This window comes from Papaver somniferum, unplaced genomic scaffold (assembly GCF_003573695.1).
Source record: "Papaver somniferum cultivar HN1 unplaced genomic scaffold, ASM357369v1 unplaced-scaffold_99, whole genome shotgun sequence".
NCBI lineage: Eukaryota > Viridiplantae > Streptophyta > Magnoliopsida > Ranunculales > Papaveraceae > Papaver > Papaver somniferum.
In genome coordinates this window covers 6,571,985-6,588,904 of record NW_020653081.1, presented here as the reverse complement: position 1 = coordinate 6,588,904, position 16,920 = coordinate 6,571,985, and the positions used below count along the sequence as shown (strand labels likewise).

Below are 16,920 nucleotides of genomic sequence, written 5' to 3'. Positions count from 1 at the left end.
AGTGGCAGAAATACCCTTTTGGATAAGGACCATATATATAGTCAAAAAGTAAGAGAGAAGAAATCATTCTCAGATTTACTTTCTCTCTCCTATATTTTCAGATCTAGAATTTCTCTCTCTTTTTTTCTTTTTTTTATTTTTTTTTTATTTTCTTCCTGCTAGTGATGAAGATGATGATGAACGATTCTCTATTCTCTCTATTTTTTTCTCTGCTAGTGATGAAGATGATGATGATGATAATGATGATGAATACGATGAAGGTTTTGCGTTTTTTTCTTTTTTCTTTTTGCTGTTTTGCTCTGTTTTGATGATGAAGACGGTGAGGTTGAAGATTCTGCTGCTATTTATGATGATGATGAACCTTTATCATCTTCACATGCTTGGGTAAGTTTCGGATCTATAAAAGAAGATGAATATGACGGAGTTCATTTATGGAATGAACTCTGGTTTGTGATGAAGATTTTGACGTTTTTTTGTCTGTTGTTGCTGCTGATGATGGAGAGGATGGAGATGATGAAGATGAGTTGCTGCTGCTGATGAAGAAGATGAAGATGACATAGTTCATTTTCAAGAATGAACTCTGGTTTGTGATGCTGCTACTGTTGAAGTTCATCTTCATCGCTGCTGCTGTTGAAGATGTAAACTAGTTTTTTCTTGATTTTAATTTGTTGCTGCATCCGTTTTGATAAAGACGATGATGAAACAGATCTGTTTGATAAAGAAACAACACGAGTTGATGAAGACGACGAGGAAACAGATCTGTTTGATAAAGAAACAACACGAGTTGATGAAGACGACGATGATGAAAACGAGTTTTTTTCTTGTTTTTAATCTGTTGCTGCATCTGTTTGATAAAGACGACGATGAAAACGAGTTTTTTTCTTGATTTTCTTGATTTTCTTGCTACTAGTGTTGTTGAAGATGGTGGAGACGATGAAGATGATGAAGACGACGAAGATTTGTGATGAAGATGTTGTTGGTGAAGATGAACTCGTGCTTTGTTGTTGAAGAACGACGAAGGTGATGCTGCTGCAGTTCATTCCATAAATGAACTCTGTTTTTTTTAGGTTTTTATATGGAGTTCATTTCTGGAATGAACTCTGTTTTTTTAGGTTTTTAAATGGAGTTCATTTCTAGGAATGAACTCTGTTTTTTTAGGTTTTTATATGGAGTTCATTTCTGGAATGAACTCTGTTTTTTTAGGTGATTTCTGAAAAAATAAATAAAAATTAACAGGAGTTCATTTTGAAGAATGAACTGCTACGAAAAAAAAAAATTAACATGGAAGAGTATTTTTATCCATTTAAATATTTTTAAATAATTATGGATCAAACAATAAAGGCATGTTCACTCAGAATGTGCGCGCACTTCTACGTTCACTTAGCTCCTTAATACTTTTATTTTCTGGCTTCAGGGAAAAGAAGAGGCGGTCAAAGAGCGTAAATTAGACGGCCAAAAATTAACATCAACAAACAAAAACATTCAACCCATCCTGCTGGATTGATAAGATCTCCAAGAAATGACTCCATGTATTAAATTAGTATCTCCTTGAACCGGGTAGTATCCCTGTATTAAACCCACACCTATATAAATTCTTAAACCCACCGTCTCCGTCAGTGTTCTTGAACGACGTTAAAAGCACGCCGTTCAAAGCTACCCCTGTTTAATCAAGAAGATAAATTTGAAAATTTCATTTACCTCATAAATCAGGTGGGAAACAAACCCTCCACTTTCTCTCAATCTCTCTATCTCTCTCTGTAATTACCATTAAACACCCAGAGCTTAGAGAGAGCGAGAGAAAGAGGCAAGACGTAAGTAAAACCCGAATCCAATACCAAATCTACCATTTTCCAATCTCATATTTATTAGTATTTTTATTTTCGAATATTTAAATTATAGAAGAATCTTTCTCTCCTTATATTTAGGGTTTTGTTTCATTTTTCAAAATTATGAAAATCCATTTAGGGTTTGAAATTTGAATACTACCTTTTTTCAATCTCGTTCTTGTGTATTCGATTTCCATAAACCCTAAAATGAGCAGTCAAGTTATTAATCCACCAAGAAGAAATCATCTCTCTACAAAACGCGGTGGTCCTGGTCCATCGACGGTGAAAAAAGCTGTTTTGACTGACAACGGAAGCAGCAACGGCAACGGCATCAATGGGAACTCTACAAAACCAACTTCTCCTCCTCATCAATCGTAAGTTTGTTTATTCAGTTTCTAAAACCCTATTTCTTTGATTGATTTTTATTGTGTTTTGATTGGATTTATGTTTTGTTGAATAAGGTCTGTTGGTGGAGAAAGGACGGTGAAGAAGTTGAGATTATCGAAAGCGTTAACTATACCTGAAGGAACTACTGTATCTGATGCTTGTCGAAGGATGGCTGCTCGTAGAGTTGATGCAGTTCTTCTTACTGATGCTAATGCTTTACTCTCTGGAATTGTTACTGACAAGGTGGAGAAATGTTTGATTCATTCGGTTTTTTGCTTCATTTTTGTCATCGTTTATTTGTTGTTTAATAAGTTTTTATTTGGGATTTAGGATATTGCAACTAGAGTCATTGCTGAAGGGTTAAGGCCGGAACAGACGATAGTTTCCAAAGTAATGACAAGGAGTCCAGTATTTGTGGCATCTGATTCATTAGCTATCGAGGCTTTGCAGAAGATGGTTCAGGGTTAGTATTTCTTTTTGCGAGGTTAAGTTTATGTGTATCCTTGTTGGGTGGATTGGTTGTATCAACATGAAAGAATATGTTGTTTGATGTTCTTGGTTCTGAAGGTACGAATATTGTCACGACTTGTGATGAGCTTATTGAGTAATTGTGTGGCACTTGCTTCATGGCTAGCAGTAGATGTATCCTGTTGCGTAGCAAGTACTTAAGTGCTTCAACTGTATGTCTATGGTCTGTGTTACGCTATATGATTTAAACCCTGTGTGGCCTTAAGTCTTCACTGCATCAGTGTCTACTTTCTCACAAGGATATATCTACACTGCTGTCTGTCTAATAATCCAGTGTTATACGCATTCTGGATTGTTAACAATTCTACCCTCTACCATCTCTTTGCTAAGCTGGGGAGCCTGTCTTATTTGTTATGGTTGAGGACCTCTATATTTTAAATCTTGTTTATTGATTCAGGTTTGGTATTAAATCTTAGTATCAATGTAGCACTACTCAGAAAACATCTTCTTTGTTCTGCATTTAAGCTTGCTTTCTTTTCTTTCACTTGCTTTTTTCAGGAAAATTCAGGCATCTTCCTGTTGTTGAAAATGGTGAAGTTATTGCACTGTTAGATATTACAAAGTGTCTATATGATGCTATATCCAGGATGGAGAAGGCTGCAGAACAAGGTAGTGCAATTGCAGCTGCTGTGGGAGGGGTGGAACGTCAGTGGGGAAAGGATTTATCTGGTTGGTTTTTCTTTGCCAACAATCTAGTTTTTGTTTTTGCTGCTGCGTGCTGCTTGATTATTTGCCTAAACCACTCTACTGGTACATGTTTTATGTTTTCAATCTCGGACTCTGTAGTCATATGGAGTTTTGATGTGCATTCAACTTTGTAATGGACAACTCTGCAAAAAATGTAGGGTTAAGTCTTAGTTTAAATATCTACGCAATTTAGACGTGATTATGAAATGTCAAACACATTCACCTCGCGAACCTTATAGTCAGATCATCTTGTATTGTTTATTTCAAATCCATTGGAAGTGCGTCAATGCTGGGCAAAAAGTGTTCCACAGAAAATGCCTGATCATGGCAGCTAGGTGATATAATTCAAAACTTAGTGATGCTGGTCAAGCTAAAATTCTTAAAGCACACTGCGATGCAGTGGTAGAGAACGGATGAACCAGTACAATTCAGTTGAAACATGTGGAACTTATACACATGTCTTTACCAAGTCTTTAGCTTTAAAAATAGATTATCTTATACACATGTCTTTACCAAGTCTTTACCATTCTTTGTTAAATTTTTGTTCTACAAAATATATTCACATAATAAATGGCTATATATATGAAATTACTAGCTTTATACACATGTCAGTCATTACCAAATCTTATGTTTACTACACTTGGGTTGCAGGGCCATATGCTTTCATAGAAACTCTCAGGGAGCGGATGTTTAAGCCTTCATTATCTACCATTATCACTGAAAACACCAAGTAATGCTACTCTTTGTAATGCAGCAGTTTCTTTCTGTATTGTCTAAGCAGTATTATTATTATTAATTTTTTTTAATGTATTGCTATTTTGTTTCACCTGGTTTCATCATCCATCTTCTTTGTTTTCCAGGGTTGCAATTGTCTCACCCTCGGATCCTGTTTATGTGGCTGCGAAAAAAATGCGAGATCTTAGAGTCAATTCAGTGATAATCACAACAGGAAACAAGCCACAGGGAATACTTACGTACTATCCTTGTCTCAATCCACTAATTTTTCATTATTTTTATTTTAAATCGTGTTACTTAAGCAGTTTCTGCTTTATTACTTTGTATTACTTGCAAATTTTATGGTTGATTTGTTACACTGTTGCAGTTCGAAGGATGTGCTTATGCGAGTCGTGGCTCAGAATCTTTCCCCTGAATTAACTCTAGTGGAAAAGGTACTAATGCTTCTACTACTTGGTATTGCCTAGATTGGGTTATAAACTTACAGCTTAGTGATTTTGGCGGGTCAACAATTTTGTCCAGGTTGTATCTCATTTGGCCAGTTTATAAATTCTGAGAATTGTTCCAAGTATTGCATTTTGATCTGCATAACCTCATTGTTATGTATTCCTTTGGAAGGTTATGACATCTGACCCTGAATGTGCAACGTTAGAGACAACAATTCTCGATGCATTGCATATAATGCATGATGGCAAGTTTTTACATCTTCCTGTTGTAGATAAAGGTAAGAATTGGTCTTAAATTATAGCTATCTTCTTCTTTGGTCTATCTTTTGCATTTTTCAAAATTGAATTATGAGTGACCGCTCCCTGTGACACTTTGCAGATGGGTGTGTTGTTGCGTGCATCGATGTTCTGCAGATAACTCATGCCGCAATTTCTATGGTATAGATTTAGTCTTTTTGATCGTTTCTGCTTTTGTAACGAAACCATCTAAATTCTTGTGACTATCTATCACAATACTCATGGCTATTTCTCTTTCCAAATGAAACCCGACTGAAGAGCCCATGTGTCTTAAGTTTCATCTGCCCTGAGCTTTTAAAGTTTAGCTTATAACTATTTAGAAAATGATATTTCGATGTAAGGCTAAAGAAACATAGATTGCATAATTTATTTTCTTATACTTAACCTCCAAGCTACATATGGATCTTTTAACAGTTGGAAATCATGTACTCATGTAACCGATCAAAATCAAATACAATGTCCATATGTTACAATGTTCATGATACTAGCAGGATGAGGCAATGAAAATTATGCAATGTATAATTTAGGTGACAGTACTCAAATAGGTTAAAGGTTGTGTAATCTACCTTTCTTAATTAAGCTGTATTTCCCTCTTGAAGGTTGAGGGTAGCTCTGGAGCTGTCAATGACATGGCAACCACAATGATGCAGAAGTTCTGGGATTCTGCCCTCGCTTTAGACCCACCTGAAGATGATTATGACACGCAAAGGTATCATTTAATAACATCTACTTATATAGTGGCTGTCCTACCTGGTTATTTCTGGTACTAATGCTGCTGCAATCTCCTGCAGTGAAATGTCCGCATTTATGGCGTCAGATAGTGTAGAACAAGGGAAGTCTTATCCGTCTCTTGGTTTAGGAAATTCATTTGCCTTCAAATTTGAGGATCGTAAGGGTGGTGTACATCGGCTCAATTGCGGTATGTTTTCTCCCGGACTGTATACATGTGGGAACCTTAGCTTGCTCAGTAACAGAATAAAAAATTTAAAATTCTTGTTTTTGAGTTTTCACAGGTACTGAGAATTTGGAGGAGCTTGTATCTACCGTTATGCAGAGGATAGGAACTGACAGTGATCAAGATCGTCCACAGTTTTTGGTACTTTTGGTGTTTTATGTTTCCCTTCTTTCTCAACTTTGTTTGGGGTATATTATTCAATTATATATGTAATTCATTTTTCTTATTTTCAGTATGAAGATGATGAAGGAGATAAAGTGCTGCTTACAACAGATAGTGACCTTGCTGCGGCTATTAGCCACGCTCGGACAACGGGTTTGAAGGTAACCATTTTTTTCCTTCAGGTTGTTGCTTTTGGAATTCCTCGCCTCTAAATAACAAGCATGCACATTCAGGAAAAATTTTTGCTCGCACGCTGCTCGAGCGTTTTTGATCTAGCAGCATCACAAACCAATCATTTAACATATGGTTGGTTGTGATGATACTTGCAATAATATTCATTAAATGAAGAAAGTTGCCCAAATTAACTAGATTGGTTAAACATCGTTCAGATCTTAAAATGGTTGGTATGTGATTCTGCTAGATAAAAAATGATCGAGCCGCGCGCGAGCAAAAATTTTCATTTGTACTATTTCGTAGCAAATCAGATGCTCCTTTGTCCTTTCTTTTTATTTCTTTCGTTTATTTTTTGCCATAGATTCTAAAGGGGAGTGGCATTTTATGAGAAGCTTGATTGATTGCCTAGTGATATTTGATCTCTAAATAATTAAATTCCTGGTTTTGCTAATGTCCTATAATACTCAACTGTCTGATCGAGAGATGAGTTCTGAACGTAGTTTCCTGTCTTAGTCTATCCAACATCACGTTTGAGTCAAGTTTGAAAGTAGCTGCATTTGGTGCTCGAGAGTAGTGAATTTTGAAGTGTTGAAGTGCAGCACTTAATAGTACTTCCCCCCCTAAAAAGTTCTTATATTCCGTATGATAGCTGAATTATTAGCCTCGGCGTTTCTTCGATAAAAATTATTCCTTGAAAAAGAAGTTACCGTTAGAGTTTATTTCCAGGTGTTTAGGGGTTCTAAATGTTTATTGCTTCTACGAGTGGGTAGTATCCATTTAAATGCAAGAATGTCTTTTAAATCTCAACATTTACAAAATTTTCAGGTCTTAAGGTTGCACCTTGAGTATTCTGAATCACCTAAATCCAGAAAGAAGCAATTACAAGAAAAAGCATTGGACACTACAGCAAGTGGTACAAAGACTGGATTTGGGACTCTTCAAACTGGAATTTTGGCAGGTACAATGGTGTTGACAGGACTAGCTGTAGTGGTGTACTTGAAGCGATCCAAGGGTTAATGTTGCCTTGGTGGGATGCATCCAACGAGAAATATCAATTGGCAGGACAAACCCAACCCTGGGAATATGCCTAGGGCGGCTTCATTTTGGGAGGACCGACATCTAGCCCAACACGAAATGATGATGTACAATAATATAAATGTAAATTTGCTTCTCTATTTTTCATTTCCTGTCCCAAAGTGGAAAAAGAAAAAGATTTGTTTCAAAACAAAAAATCAGAAAAAATATGCTTGTTTGGGAAGCTTAATCTTGTCAGAATGAGTTTTCTACATGAAATGTATTGTGTTAGAACCTTTCAAGTTCAAAATCATAATGTATAAAAGGTTCCCCATGGGTGCAAAAAGAATTTTCCTCATAGGACATGTCTCTTACAAAACCTTATTCAAAATAAAGGGTGCCATTGAACACGAGACTACTGAACATATTCTCCTGCATTGTAGTTTCCCTAAGTCTGTGGTTGGGCTGTTCCTCATGGGAGTTCAATGCTCTAAGATTCTGGCAGTAACATCTCTATAGATTAGTAAATGGCTCAATAACAGCAGTAGTTAAGATCAAATGAGCTTTGTTTTCACTAGAGCATGGATGCTGTAATGTTTTCCAAGACAAGCAACCATTTGAATGTGGCTAGATATGCAATTAAGAGCTTCTCTAATGGAATGTGTGTGAAGATAAATGTCTAAATCCACATAGGATAGACATTCATTTTTCCTAAAATCCTTCTCCAATCCCAACTTCTTAAAAATCCATGTGAAGATGACATGGCTTAGTTTTTGTTAGACATTGTCAAGGTGAATGACATTCACCTTGACAATGTCAAGCTATCCTAGTAAGCTTTTGCTTCACTAAAATTAATTCCAATATACAAAATAATCATACTTAGCTGTAATAAAATATTTAAATTACTAAAAATAAAATTTACATTTAATCAAAGAAGGATCACATGTAAGATCATTGGAGATGAATTATTTTTTCCCCCTAAACTTGAGGAAAAATTGGATTGAGAATGTCTAAATATGTTGCCACATAAGAATCACATACAACAACCATTGGAGAATCTCTGAGCTCCACTCAGAATTCCCCAATGTTCTAAATTCTCAACACTTAAAGGTCACACCACAAGTTACCAACTTCACAGGAACATTAGACTTGCCTCATGATACAAACACTGAAAAATCTGGCATTGGGCTGTCATGATTGATATTGCAGGAAACTATAGGTAGTGACATTTATGCTCAAATACCAAAGCATCTGGTTTTTATCCATATAGATGTGGGTTCGGCTCACACAAAAGGCACATTTTAAGTGTAATAGAATTTACATATAAGTAAAGGTGTAAAACGATGCCCAAACAGATTTCACGTTTGCGTTAGTCTCTCGTCATCCTCAAAAGTTAGAATATAGTCTCAATTCTCAATGGCATCTAATTCACCTTATGGTCACTTTGTGTAACATACTTAAATACCAGAATATCCCCATAACTAGGAAGTTTGCCTGCCTTATAATGGGTTCAATCTACGGCATTCCAAGAGTATTCAGACGCATAGAAGCTAAGAAGCTTATTTGGCGGAGTGCATTGTTTTCTGTGATGCTATGATGATGCAGCACAAAAGGAAAGCAAATAATGATACAAAAGAGAAGATAAGAAATTTACCTTAAACAAAGCAGTTGATGGTACTATACGCCAATTACTGCACCAAAATTTGTGATAATATACTACTCAAATTTGTTCTTCTTCTTGAAAGATCAATCTCAAATTACTATACGCCAATTACTGCACCAACCATAGAGCGGACTATTTGGACAATATTGAATTTTATGCTAATATACTACTACTCTAGGAATCTGATAGCAAGAGCAAAATGGTTTTAAAGACGATTGAGAGAGATTATGAGGAGATGTTAAAAGAATCGTGGTTCCTGAAGAGGGAGCGCGTGAACTCACTCAAATGCGTAGATTTGTTAATTATTGGATTGGATATTGCATTATTAAGTGGATATATGTGACAGGTTCAAAATGACTGTCTGGAGTAAATAACTTCATTTACTGTATTAACTTTTTGGACCAGACATCCCAAATTCCCAATTACTCATGAAAGACAGTAATTTGCAGATACAATTGAAATGTCCAAACTGAAACATCTCGACACAGTAGACGACATACGAATGTCAATCCACTTGGATAGTATGTTACAATAAAATGAGATTTGTCTCATCAAATAGTACGGTTATGCCAGTGTGCTTGGCTTGTGAATCTGAATAGGATCGATAACAGAAGCACAAAGAATCCACTAAGCTTCCCCTAATATCACAATATCATCTTAGATATATATGCATTGAGGGAGTGCTGAGTAAAGATTCCATTACGCGCTGTAAATGAATGGTAGAGGTCGAACAAAACCATAACTGAAAATATGCTTTCCATTTTCATCTATTAAGATTAAAGTTAAAATTTGAAAAATATTATTAAACGATGCAGCTGCATATATCTTCCAGTACACCTAATCTAAAAGCTCGCCTCTTAAAACAAGACGCCCATTTCAAGGAATTCATTTCTTTTCCCGGGACTAGGCCACACAAAAACAGAAAGAAAAAAAAGAAAGGTAGCATCATGTTGAGATAGATCTCAGGGGCAAAGATAGATAACCGGTAATACGGCCAGTTTGGCACATGCAACCATAGGCTTCACAGGTGATGTTTTCGGGAGAGGCTAATGCCAAAAGTGACACATGTAATGATTGCACATGGAGGACTTTTCCATTTGGAGTAGCTCCACCATGGAAAAGTGTACATTTTGAGAATGTTGTACCAACATATATGTAGGGTACTTGCTTACATAGATGTTAAACTGGAGTATGATTCTTTGCGATCAAAATTTAGAGACGGGTTTATCTGAAGGCAAAATTAGTTTCGTGGGGAAACCTTAAATCTGATGTTATATGTTATCTGATAATGGGTTTTTATGCACCCTTTACCTCTTTTCTTTTTAGTTAGTGAAAACGTTCATGTGGCACCGGTATCAGTTTTACGAATCCTATTTTGGATTGTAATTCGATTATTTAAATTTGTTGCAACTTATTGTGGTTCTGCTTCATGGTATCATTTAGTATTGCCCAAATTTTAAAAGCATATCACCACCTAAAGCAAGCAAATGCTTATACATAATAAGAAATATGTTAACTTTTCATTTTACGGATTAAGCATTTATACTCGCTACAAGCCCCTTATTATATGGGTGGTGCTATTCAACTCCCTATTTTCCACCTCCCTACTTTGCTCCCTCCAATCTAAATCCCATATCTGGGAAATGGTGAACCCTACTTGTATCTGAATGTGATTCAAATCCTACATGTGTGGTGTAGATTGGAGGGAGCAGAGTAGGGAGGTGGAGAATAGGGAGGTGAATAACATTTCCGTTACTATATCTTGCAACAATATAAGTTTACATTTTCTATTGTATGTAGGGTCCTGTAACTTCTGGCCTTCAACTCTAACTCTGACCCATGTAGCGAAAACCATGCATGCAAGCTTCGCAGGAGTCTGATTCCACATTAGTTCAGAATAACACAAAGGAAGTTCATAAAAAGTACTACTATATATACTAGATTTTGTGCCCGTGTGATGAGAAGCGGAAACTTACAATGAAAATAAATTGAAGTTGATAACTTGAAAGGATAAACAATCAACCAATTTAGTTTTTTCTACCCTTTGAATAAAGGAAGAACCTAATAATGGAGATTCTTCTCAAATAACTTACAATTTCTACCCAATTAAATTAGAAACTATAAGATTATGAGAGGCATCTAGTTGATACTCTAGAATTAGATGATATAATTCCCCCTACAGATAGCAATTAGGTTTGAAAGAAGAGAACCTCTCATTCTTCACACAATATTCTAAAACCAAAACTTCCCCCTTTAGCCTTATGTTTTATAATTTATACTAGCACCAAGGGCATACTTGGCATATTCAATGTAATTCTAGGATGGCCTATAAATGGTACTTCAATATCGATATGGGACATCCACAATACATCATCCTCCCCTTCTTTAAACAAATTCGTCCTCGAATTCTTCAAAGCGTATTCTCCATTTGTGCTTGAACTTCTTCCTCGCTTGAAGACAATTCTATCTCTACACCTTCCATTATAATTACTCACCAAATGTAGCACTTTGTGGTCATAGTTGAGAGCATCCCCAAGTAGTAATGACACACCAAGTATTTCTTCGTTTGTAAATACATCATACTCCCCTTGTTTGAACAAATTCGTCCACGAATTCTCCAAAGCATATTCTCCATTAGTGCTTGAACTTTTTCCTTGTTTGAAGACAATTCTACCTCTACACCTTCCATTGTAGTTACTCACCAAATATAGCATCTTGTGGTCATAGTTAAGAGCATCCCCAAGTAGTAAAGAAACACCAAGCATCTCTCTCAACCTTGCACGAAGACTACAACCATGAAACTTATCTTCAATGAAAGCCCAAATTGGATTCATATATATTGCCTCCCCATTTTGTTGTAGCTTGAGTAAATGCTTGCTTCCGGTAGTCGGTTCACATACTTGAAATTGTGCTTGAGATGCTTTTAACATAGCATTTTCCAATTCAATATCATACCTTGGTACACCAAAATCTTTTACTTCACTACCATTAACTACCTCATCAAAAATTGAACACAAAGAATTGTTTTCTTCTTTATCTTGATTTTTACGTGATAGCACTTGGTCCATGGTAGTAAAATAATCAAATATTTAATCCACATTCATGGCATCTTGATAGATTGGAAGAACACCCACTATTTCATTTTCCTCATGACTCAAATAACTATCAAATTTTGGTGGAGACATTTTATCAAACACCTTGTGGGCACTTTGTTTATCCTCACATCCATCAACTAAAATTGATACATCTAGTTCACTTACATCATCACAATCATTAGGTAGAATCCTTTCTTGGTTATGGAGATTTACAAGTTTCCAATAATATTCTTCACAAATTTCTCCCATTCTTAGATACATATCATCAAACATTTCATGTATAATATTCATTAACACATCCTTTGAATGAATCCTACCCAAATTAACTTCTCTTTTGTAAACCATAGTGAAATCAACATAAGATTGAAAAACCCAATTTGAAAATACTATCAAAGAACATAAAAATCAACCCAAAATACTTGATAAAGAGATTAGTAGTGTTCACCTCAAGAACAAGTATCTTCACCAATCACCACCTTTTCCCCTTGAGAATCAAACCAAAGCTCTGATACCAAATGATGAGAAGTGAAAGCTTACAATGAAAATAAATTGAAATTGATAATTTGAAAAGGATAAATAATCAACCAATTTAGTTTCTTCTACCCTTTTGAATAACGGGAGAACCTAATAATGGAGATTCTTCTCAAATAACTTACAATTTCTACCCAATTAAATTGGAAACTATAAGATTATAAGAGGCATCTAGTTGATACTCTAGAATTAGATGATCTAATTCCCCCTAGAGATAACAATTAGGTTTGAAAGAAGAGAAAACTCTCATCCTCACACAATATTCTAAAACCCCAAAACTTTCTCCTTTAGCCTTATGTTACCCCATAAATCTGTATGTTTTGGAGCAACATAAGCTTTTGTATATACTCTTGTTGTTACTTTCCTATGAATCTGTTATAGAGAAATATAAGCTTTCGTGTACACAAAATCAGAAATCCTAAGCATGTTTTGGAACGGGGTGAGACAAAGCCGAGCCACACCAAATTAAAATGTTAAGTGATAGGGCGAGGCTAAGTCGAGCCAATCAAGCATTGGGACGGGGCGAGGCGAAGCCGAGCCACACGAAATCAAAAATCATAAGCATGCATTGTGACGGGCGTGTGGCGAAGCTGAGCCATACGAAATAAAGAATTCTAAGTATGCAGTTGGACGTACGGGGTGAGTCGAAGCCAAGCCACACCAAATCAAAAATCCTAAGCATGCATCGGGACCGGGACGAAGAGAAACCGAACTAAACATGTATTGGGACAGGGAGAAGCAGAGCGAAGCCGAGCCACGCCGAATCAACAATCCTAAACATGTATTGGAACGGGGAGAGGCGAAGCCACATCACACCAAACCAAAAATATGATTAAAGAAAAAAAATGATGATACATTAGATGGTTTTTGGGTTCAGCCATTGCGTAGCACGTGCACAAAATCTAGTTATTATTGTATCTCCAATTTAATAGAATTTTTGGCTTTCCTTTTCTTCTCTTGAAGAATATCTTAAGGTCTAGTTATAATTAGCAACGTGTCAGTTGCCAAGTGGCTGGAACAGGGGCACTCACGAATTCCAGGCACGGAGGATCCGGAGCCTGCATATTTAGATAGGTTTTATTCTACAGGGGACCGTTTTCTGTTATCTGTGGGACCAAATAAGTCAAACATAGTTGACCAGTAATATACTTGTCATCTGTTTTTACAAATACTTGGTTTGGTTGTGGACCTTGTGGTAGTAAGAGCAACTGCAGTGGTGCGACCAAAACCAAAGACCAAAGACTAAAAAAAAGATCAAATTTGAGTTTAGTCCGTCGTGTGGCGTAGAGGGAGAAGAGTAAATTTGGTCGCGCGTTGATATAAAGTTCGCCTGGACATCGAGCGTTGGTAAAGTTTACGCCTGGAATCAGGCGTTGGTAAAGATAACGCCTGAAATGGGGCGTTTGTAAAGATTACGCCTGAAATCAGGCGTTAATAAAGATTACGCTCGGGGGAATTCAAACAAAAATAAAAAAAATAAAAAAATAAAAAAAATGGGGCGGAGGTATAAAGCCCGCCCCATGTGATGTATCTCAAATTAAGGTAGTGGATCAAAGTATATCAACGCCCAACTAAGGGGCGTTAACTATATGTACGCCCGATGAGGCGTACATATAAAGTTCGTCTGGCACATGCGAACTCTTTATAAACGCCCTTACATCAGGCGTAAGGTTTACAAACGCCCGTGTCCGTGCGTGGACTATACATACGCCTGTGGTGCGGGCGTACATTATATAAACGCCCGACTATATTTGGATTTGGTCTTGGTCGCCGACCAAATCTGGTCTAGGTTTTAGTCTTTGATCAAATTTTGATCGATGGTCCGCCCCACTACGCCTATCCACTGGACGAAATATTTGGGTTTAGTCGTCCATTGTGGACGCTCTAAGGGGACCGTTTTCTATTATCTGTGGGACCAAATAAGTCAAACATGGTTGACCAGTAATATACTTGTCATCTGTTTTTACAAATACTTGGTTTGGTTGTGGTGGTAGAGTCCAACCATCAAAAAATCCCTACTATCTACTTGTACCACAACAACTTTAGGATTTTGCGCACTTACCTTTTCTACTAAGACAAGAATTCTTGCAATTTTCTTAGATCTCTAGTATATATATGCATTATTTCTCTTAAATATCTAATGCTCGAATTTTCGTTTCTTCATCTTCTTGATTCCATCCATATATTACTTTGTACATCTATTCTTCTTTAATATATATTTCATGGCTTTTGAAAAGTGAAAACTACGGGGAGATCCATTCTCCCAGATTTTTCCACTGAGAAACCCACGGACAGAAAACTGAAGGGGTGCACCCATTTTTTGGAGAAAAATTATTCTCACACCCATAATTTATAAAATTTTGTTTTGTTATTTTTCCAAGCACTGAAATCAGCTGCCATCAACATCAACTGGGAAACGAATTTCTTCTTCCTATCTCTCTTATCTTGTTCTTCATTTTCAGATCTACTAGATTTAGAACAATAATTTCAGAAAAATCTATTTCAAAACAAAGGCTTGTTCTTCAATACAAGTCTGATCTGTTTCAAAATCTTGATAAAAGATGATTTTGGGTTACAAATTTACGATCAGTAGACTTTCCTCTTCAAACCCATTGAAGATTTTTTCACAAAACACTGATAATCTTAGCATAATTCAGGGCTTTTCTCTTCACGGACGAAATTAATGACAAGGGAAATCATCATCGCTGGATCTATGGGGATTTAAACTACGAAATTCGTGTTGGTGAATGGTAGCTGCATACAGTTCTTGAGATGAGAATGAAGACGGTCTGATGGTCACAAATTTGTTGGATTGAATCTGCTGGTACTCACGATGGAATTTCCTGAGATAGTGGTCAAGTTGCTGGAAGAGATTAATGGAAGCATGAGATGAAATTAGCTGAATCGTTACAACATTTATGGTTTGAGTAAGTGAAGAAGAAAGGTTCCCCTGCCATGGATTCATGTGAACATTCGAGTTCGATCGCACAACAAAGAAACGGTCAGCAACGTCATAAAATTTGAAAAGGCTTGGTACAGATGTGAACTCATTCTACAACCATAAATACAAAGTTAGGTCATAATGGTGGCTGTCAGGGGGATTTACAGACGTAAATGGAGAACGTGTATTGATTCTTAATAATTTGTTATTTGTGTGTATTTCAAGGGTTTGTGAATGATTTCTGAAGACTAATTGAACCAGGGAAGATAATGATGTTGATGTTGATAATGGGGATTGAATGGAGTGTGTTTATGGGTTGTGAATGAATGAGGAATTGCAGTTACCATTTTAGGCACACAACACGTTCGAGAAAAGGCCTTCAAGCTCATCTGATGCTAGTTGAGTTTGTCTACAATGGTTGATGCTGCAATGGTGTTGGTGGTCTGTTTTACAGGGTTTCTGGTGGGATGATTTTCGCAGACTGAACTGGTTTGGTTAGGAGGAGATACTGCAAGTTTTTGAGCTAATTTTCAGCTGTAGAACGTGTGTTGTTATGGGTCTGTGTTGGTGATATGATGTTCATGGAAGAGATAGGAGCTGAGGTCTGAAACTGTAGTGATTTGGTTGAGCTATGGCAGTGAAAGATGTATGCTGCTACTGGCTTCCTTCTAAGGGTTAACAGCTTGTTTTAGATGATGTTTCAGCTGCTAACCAGGGACTGGGATTGAGTTATTGTTGCTGGTGTTCGAGTAATTGATGGAAGAGATAAAGTTACAAAAATTCCAGTGGGGTTAGAAGGCATGGGATTACCTGATTGTGTTAGTGCGATGAATTTGGATGAGTCATATTCTTAATTAACCTTGGTTCAGTGACGTTTGGGTCAGTTAATATGTCCAAAATTCTGTTGTGTGTCTAAAGAAATGATTGCATGATTTGTTTTACAGATACAAAAGTGACTACATAATCTATCATGCAGTGAAAAAATGGTTGCATAACCTATTATACATCTACAAAATTTGTTGCATAACGTGTTATGCAGTCCGAAAAATGATTGCATAACACGTTATACAACAACATTTTTGTTAGTATTGAAACCAACAAAAAATAAGGTTGCATAACTTGTCATGCACCTACAATAATATCTACATAACATGTTATGCAGTCGTGAAAATGGATGCATAACCTGTTATGCATCCGAAAATATGACTGCATAATGCATTATGCATCGAGAAAATTGTCGCACAATCTTTTATGCATCGAGAAAATAGAGCATAACATGATATGCATCCGTAAATATGGATATACACTGCATTATGCATCAATTTTTTATACTCAAGAAGGGTGCGAAGACAATGGGTACATGACTTGTTATAGATGCATAACTTTGTTATACAGATGCATAATTTGTTATGTAGTCGAGAAAATGGTTGCATAATTCGTTATGCGTCTGCATAATGCGTTATGCATCCTTTTTGGTGG

The 16,920-nt window shown here is 36.5% G+C and overlaps 1 protein-coding gene across 1 annotated transcript; it reads left to right on the top strand.

Moving 5' to 3' along the window:
• The first annotated feature begins 1,563 nt into the window (after window positions 1-1,563).
• On the top strand, window positions 1,564-7,569 carry LOC113346425 (CBS domain-containing protein CBSCBSPB3-like). The gene is made up of 14 exons (XM_026589958.1): window positions 1,564-2,200; window positions 2,288-2,456; window positions 2,544-2,676; window positions 3,240-3,410; window positions 4,080-4,158; window positions 4,289-4,402; window positions 4,531-4,597; window positions 4,782-4,887; window positions 4,989-5,047; window positions 5,506-5,615; window positions 5,698-5,825; window positions 5,920-6,002; window positions 6,095-6,184; window positions 7,023-7,569. Exons 1-14 carry the CDS (start codon window positions 2,034-2,036, stop codon window positions 7,212-7,214), a joined length of 1,668 nt encoding a protein of 555 aa, XP_026445743.1. The 5' UTR covers window positions 1,564-2,033; the 3' UTR covers window positions 7,215-7,569.
• The last annotated feature ends 9,351 nt before the right edge of the window (window positions 7,570-16,920 follow it).